The 7,202-nt window shown below is 41.6% G+C and overlaps 1 protein-coding gene across 2 annotated transcripts in view; it reads left to right on the top strand.

The window, feature by feature from the left end:
* Nucleotides 1-4,944: 4,944 nt before the first annotated feature.
* GCNT2 (glucosaminyl (N-acetyl) transferase 2 (I blood group)) overlaps nt 4,945-7,202 on the top strand; it is an 82,914-nt gene continuing 80,656 nt past the window's right edge. The window contains exon 1 of one of the 2 annotated variants that reach the window (XM_077886063.1): nt 4,945-6,470. In XM_077886063.1, coding sequence (XP_077742189.1) covers nt 5,546-6,470 — 925 coding nt within the window. In that variant the 5' untranslated portion in view covers nt 4,945-5,545. The remainder of the gene's footprint in view (nt 6,471-7,202) is intronic. The other variant, XM_077886062.1, reaches the window with a different exon arrangement.

Raw genomic sequence — 7,202 nt, 5'->3', positions numbered from 1 at the left:
AAAATTCTATTAAAACAGTTGGGCTTCTTTTAGTCTCTTTGGGAAAAAGTTATTTTGAGAATTGCTGACATGCTATTCCTTTGGCTTTTCTTGACTCCATTGCAAATGTTGTTTTTAAAAACCCATTGGATTTTATAAGTTGCTTCTAGTCATTTATAGGAAGGGGAACCTGGCTAAAAGTATAATGTCACCTTGCTTGTTCTGCTGGAACTCGAACCATGATTCATTTCTGGAAGGGTATGTAAAGCGCACATACCCTAGTTTGCCTGGCCTGAGGCTCATTGTGAAAAAAGTAACTTGCTCAAGGTAGACAACTTGCATTAGGGGTGCTGGAATCCAGCCTCCTAACACCCAACCCAGGATATTTGCTACTAAATCCTGTTGCCGTCTTGTGATTTCCCGTCCTTAGTGGGCAGATCTGTGGGAGGAACACAGATCTAAATCCAGGCTAACTCACTCTGGATCTGGGACCATCAGATTTCCCATCTGGAACTTAGTTTAAGGGTGAACCATAAGCAGCAACGATCTTTGAAGAAAATCCAAAAATCCCTTCTCTGGCAAAAGCAAACTTTGAGTGGAGAAAATGGATGGGCAGTCTCAGAAGAACCCCAGAGAATAAATCTCATGCATCCTACATGAAAGCATCCTAGTGGGAGATCCAGTTATGGCAAGGATGGCTGTTTCCCTATGCAACTGCTTTTAACCTCTTCGGGACTGGAAGCATTAGATTCAAAGCCCTTCTGGATTCTGAAGGGAAGGGATAAACCAGTAGTAACTAGATAACAGTGACTTGACACATCAAGAGTCCAGGCACAGATCCTTCTTAGGTTCCCAGGCCGGTCCTCTGGGGTGGGACTAAAGGCAAACAGAGCACTGTGCTTCCACATTTTGTTACTCCACTTCTAAATATTAAGGTTAATTTGGTTAACCTGCCTTTACCTTAAAGAGAAGGAGGTATTTGCTCTGGAATGCATCTGGGCAACTTCATCCACCTGGGAATGAGAGAGACAGAGAGAGAGAGATTAATTTAGGAAAAATTATTGGGGAGAAGAGATTGGAGAGGCACCCACCATTATCTCTGTTTAATCCCAAACAGTATACGATCCAGTAGGATTATATTCATGTGGGCTGCCTTTATGTTTTATATTTCTAGAACCTTGCACATTGCCTGGCATAAAGTTAGCCCACAAAAGGTAATTGTCGAATGAGTGAATGAATCATTGGATAGTGGTACACAGGATTTCCATTTCTAAAGGCTTTTCAAAGACTAGCTCAGAGTAGTGTGTCCCATTATGCCATGTACTTACTGGGGACTGGGATTTTTTCCATTTGTCCTGTTGACTCATTAATATCCACATATATTTAATTACAACTTTTAAGTTTTTATTAAAGGACAATGTTCATTTCTAATTTAATGATTTACAGTATGTTCCTCAGTTTTCTTCTGGCAAGGGGAAAATGTTTCCAGACTTTAATAAAGTATTTGGCATTGTCTGGTGGTTAAATGTACTTTTACTTCATTAGTTCCCCATGACATTCCTGTGAGGTCTGAACTCCAGTTGTGAGGTGTGAGATCCAATACCTTGTGCAGGGGCTCTGAGCTATCCATGGTGGTACTGGTCCAACTGGAGACTTTCTGACACAGAATCCAGGACTCTTCTAGTCTATATTCTTGTTTCAGGCTGTTTCCTGTGGTTATAAAAAAGTATTGGTGAGGATAAGACAGGGTACTGAATTTAACAATAGTAAATACATCAATAGGTAGAGGAAGAAAGAAGAGGAGGAGAGGAGAGCCAGGGCAGGGCAAGAGCTGGAATAATGAAAAAAGGCAAAATGTCAAGAGCATGTAAAACCAATTTAATCCAAGACGCTCATTCCCTGCGATCTCAACGAGACTTTTGTAGACTCTGAGCAAATATCCATGTGGCTTCCTTAGTTTTTCTAACTTGAGCATAGAGGCGATGTCATGGTGAAGTATGTAAAAAGTGCTTTAGGCATCCTGTGGCCCCAAGAATAAGTAAAATGAGGATCATGGGTAGCTTATCCACATCTGTAGAAATGGAGCCCTTCTGCTCCCTTTCTAAAATCAGTTGTTGAGATTAAACTCTAAGCACAGTTTTCTTAGAGGACCAAAAATTAATTTATGCCCAGGATAAGGATTTATAGTATACGTTAATAATGGGGTGCCTGGCTAGCTCAGTCGAAAGAGTATGTGACTCTTGATCTTGGGGTGGGGAGTTCGAGCCCCATGTAGGGTGTAGAGATTGCTAAAAAATAAACTTAAAAAAAAAAACGCTAATAAGTAAGCACAGGCTGAACTCTGGGGACGTAAATATACACCTACTATTTATTGAGTGACCAAGCCACCAGTCAGAACAAATTCCATTTCTTCAGAACTCCATCTTACCTGATTACTGCCTCCAATTTAGAATTGAGGGTATTCATTTTGATCTAATGCTCAAGCTGGGATGAAGAATCACACTGTTTTTTATGGTCACCCATTACCATCCTCTTCTATGATTTCGCCTAAGTGCAAGAGCCCAAAACTCAGGATTTAGAAGGATGATTAGAGGTACATTGCATAGGGCCTCAGGAAAGCCAGGAGGATCAGAATAAGCATTTCCCACATTTCCTACATGCTTACCAGGAAGTTAAGCAGCAGATAGATTGGGTTGATGGAAACAACAACAAAAAAAAGAGGCTAGGTACTAATTCTTTAAAATATGTTTAGCATTGTTACCAGGCACCTGGGTGGTTCAGTTGGCTAAGCATCTGCCTTTGGCTCAAGTCATGATCTCAGGGTTCTGGGATTGAGCCCTTACATGGGCTTCCCTGGTCGATGGGGAGCCTGCTTCTCCTTCCCCCTCTAACCCTCCCCACCTGCTCATGCTTGCTCTCTCTCTCATCCCATCAAGTAAATAAATAAAATCTTTAACGTAAATAAATAAAATAAATAAATGTTTAGCATTGTTGAAGATTCTATTTTAAATAATTGTGAATGTTTCTAGAGCTTAAAATCAGAGGACCCTTGTAGCAGGTCAGGTGAGGTACAGTTAACTACTAAGCAAAGTACTAAACTGTAATTGTTTTTCACCCTGTAACTATAAATTCAGGGATTGTAGATTCAGAGGAGAGCCAGCAAGCTGTGAGAGATGCATTTCTATATGAAATGTCTGGAGGGATGGGATTGTGCCAAGAATGAGGTGATAGCCCGAATAAACCCAGGAAGTTATCTGGATATATTAAGAGGAGAAGCTGTAAAAATTTGGCTAGTTTAGATAAGCCATGTTAGGTATTGATGGCTTCATTTAATCATCACTGGTCCCTTTCATTTGATGTGGACAGAGACCTAGAGGGATAGTAACATTTTTTTTTTTAAAACAAGAGAAATTTTAGTCATCATTTCAGAAAAGATTATTCTTAAATGACTACTTTACTGAAGAGATGATTAGTACAAAAGAATTGTAGGTACGCACATGAGAGATAGTTAAGTAAATAGGTATTTGGGTTGATTGAATTCTATTTGGGATCATATAGACAAGATGGTGAGTCTGAATCATGCTATAGAATCAGATTCCAGAAACCAGTGAGACTGATGTACCTAGTTCTGGAGAATTTCCCAGCATCTCTTCTTATCATCATTTCCTGTGCTCCCGAAGATCCCTTCACCAATGCATAAAGCTTTCAACTGAGGTGGGAAAAAAACAACAAATAATTATCCCAGTCTTGTGTTCTAAGGTAATGATTGTGAAGACAATACCCCATGAAGACTGAGTAGCACCATGGAAATATTAGGCTATGATATTAAACACAAAATGCAGGATGTGCACTTGCATCTACCCTGAGCACAAAAATCAAAATGTGTGTGTCTGTGGGCAAGAGGTAAATAGACTACCAGACATGAAAACATTGTGTTTACCCACTCTCTGTAATAGTACGTTGTCTTTATAACTAAGATGTATTGGGAAAATAAGTATGTTGAATGTACCCACATCCATAGATACAAATAAAGATTAGAAGTCCTTAATATTTGGAACCTCATGCTAATGTGATCAGGGAAACAGAGAAATGAAAACTAGAGCACTCGATCAATACATATTTGATTGTCTAGCATGTGCAGACAGTGGTGGGAGCTAGAAACAGATGAAGGTTATGTGAGCTCAGTGCTAACCCACCACTTCTGCAAGTATGCACAGCGTACGCTCACACCCCCATGCAGCTAACCACCAAATAAACTAAAACTGATCAGGGTTAACTTTGACATTTCATCTAACAGGCTCGGGCTCACAGAAGGAAGAATAAGGGAAGTGTAAAAAGGTTTCAACAGAGTGGTGGTGATTGTGTCGTTTTCTTGACACATGATGGGGGAGGGACTTTTGTTCATTCTTCTCTCTCACCTCAGCTGGTTGCTGGGCAAGGCCCTGAACTCTTCATGTTACTTCACTTTATTCTCATGACTAACCTAGGGAGGTGGTAAAATTATTTTCATTTTTTGCATAGGGAAAAACCCTTTGAGGGGGTTTGTAAATTCATAAAAACCTCTCTCTGTGAGTTCTGGAACTTCCCAGAGTGAGACACTGTCTCTCTCTTAGCTTTCTACATACCCACAACTTGGGCTCGGGTGAGATCAACTTGGCATTTCACAAACTGCAATTTTAGCCTTTATATAATTTTGGGGTAGGGACAGATGTTTGAGGTGGGGTGTTTTTGGGGGGATATATATATATATATATTTTTTAATTAACCTTAATTCATCAAGCACCCCAGTCACTTTGTGTAATAAGTTAGGTGGTGAGGTAATTTTGCAAATGTGCCTTTCTAAGGACCTTACTAGCAGCAGAGACAATTAAGCCCTGGAAAGAATTTGGCTCAACAGCCAATCATACGTCTTGCTTTATAGCATACCCAGTCGATATAGGGAGGTCGGAGTGTGTGTGTGTGGAAAAAGACAGGTTAAGCGATTAATTTTTAAGCACTAAATATTTATTGACAGAATGTCTCTCCAGGCGGTGTTCACATGCTTAGAACTGAAGCTTTTAACTTGGCAGTGCTGTTTAAGCAAACAAAGCCAGTCAGTTGAACGCAATGATTAACAGGAAGTTGGGGAACTGACACAGTCGCAACCTCTGGCTGGGAGAAAAGGCTAGGAGAGAAAGTCTAAGGGGCGCTGACTTGCAGAATGGTGACCTCACTCTTCGGTGACTTTCCAGCAGCGAGAGGTGGACACCTCAGAATCAGAACCTCCCCGAGACGGCTTGTTTTCGTGTGGTAACAGGTTGCATGGTGAATGGGAGCCGGAGCAAAGCAAATCCAAAGGAGCTACTTCAGAAATGTGTCAAAGAAAGGTGGAAATGAAACATAGTGGCGAATGAGAAGGCAAGACAGGAAAAAGGTCCAAACGGTTACCTGGAAGGGCACGGGGAATAGCTGCTCAGAATCACGTCAACCAAGAGGATGATCTATGGATTCTGGAGAACATGTAAGTTGAATATATCTACACTCTGATCGGATCTCAGGAGACATTTTCCTCGCTTTCTGGTCTTGAATGATGGTCTCTTGGAAGCATTACCTTTTCACTGTGTCTCTTATCACTGCCCTGGTTTTTGTATTTGTTTACAATCACAAGTTATGGGAGGAGAAGCATTTTCTGAGGGCATCTCTGTCCAATGCTTCGGTGTTAACAGAAGTCTGTCAACAGATTTTTAAGGGGAGGGTTTTTTACCCAACGGGGAACGCACTGAAAACTACTCTCAGTGACTCTACCTGTTACGAGTACATGGCTCAAAGTCACTATATAACACAAACACTATCAGAAGAGGAGGCAGGGTTCCCTCTGGCTTACACAGTGACCATCCACAAAGACTTTGACACTTTTGAGAGACTCTTCAGGGCGATTTACATGCCCCAAAATGTCTACTGTGTGCATGTGGATGAAAAGGCAACAGACACATTTAAAAATGCAGTGAAGCAATTGCTCAGCTGCTTCCCAAATGCTTTTCTTGCTTCGAAGATGGAGCCCGTGGTCTATGGTGGGATTTCCAGGCTCCAGGCGGACCTGAACTGCCTTAAAGACCTTGGGGCATCTGAGGTGCCCTGGAAGTACGCCATCAACACGTGTGGCCAAGATTTCCCCCTGAAGACCAACAAGGAGATCGTTCGGTATCTGAAAGGATTTAAAGGGAAAAACATCACCCCCGGGGTGCTGCCCCCCGCTCATGCCATCGGACGGACCAAGTACGTCCACCGGGAGCTCTTAAGCAAAAAGAATTCCTACATGCTTAAAACAACACAATTAAAGACCCCACCTCCTCACAACATGACCATCTACTTCGGCACTGCCTATGTGGCCCTCACCAGGGAATTCGCCAACTTTGTCCTCCAAGACCAGCATGCACTTGACTTGCTCTCCTGGTCCAAAGACACTTACAGTCCTGATGAACACTTCTGGGTGACGCTCAATAGGATCCCAGGTATGTGAGTCTCTTAACTTTTGTTCTTCTGAGTGAACATTGCACAGTCAATACTGAATGAGCTGCTTTTGAAAAAATAGTAAAAAACCAAAAGGTTATTTCAAAGATCTTTATATTTTCAAATGTTAATTAAAAAAAATCTTTATAGGGACACCTGAGAGGCTCAGTGGTTGAGCATCTGCCTTCACTGGGTGTTACAGGCAACTGTAACATGATCCTGGGGTCCTGGGATCAAGTCCTGCATTGGGGTCCCTGAAGGGAGGCTGCTTCTCCCTCTTCCTGTGTCTCTGCCTCTCTCTGTGTCTCTCATGAATGAAATAAATAAAATCTTAAAAAAAATCTTTATAGCAGTTCTGCTCACAGATATCACTGATGATATAATTCATCTCCATTTTACAGATGAGGAAACTAAGGCATAGGGATTAGCAGGGCAGAGGTGGAGCTCAGCTGTCTTACTGGATTTTGCTCATATGCCAAGCTGCCTTTCTGGATCCACAGACCCATGTCAGATGTGTGCTGTAGCCTTGGACAGGGCAAAGGATTGAGGGAAAGCCTGCTGTGCATATGAAAGACTAAACCCAATTCTCCCCTAAGTGTGATGTCATTTACAATCAGAGATAAATATTATACAGTAAATTTGAATGACAATGTGAACGTTTTAATAATACTTTCGCTCCTGTTGAAGTTCCAATAGCTAAATTCACAGGCTTTCAAACTGGGAGCAGGGTATGA

The sequence above is a fragment of the Canis aureus genome, chromosome 37 (genome assembly GCF_053574225.1).
Source record: "Canis aureus isolate CA01 chromosome 37, VMU_Caureus_v.1.0, whole genome shotgun sequence".
Taxonomy (NCBI): Eukaryota; Metazoa; Chordata; class Mammalia; order Carnivora; family Canidae; genus Canis; species Canis aureus.
Note: the sequence above shows the minus strand (reverse complement) of the source record. Positions and strands in the feature narration are given on the sequence as shown.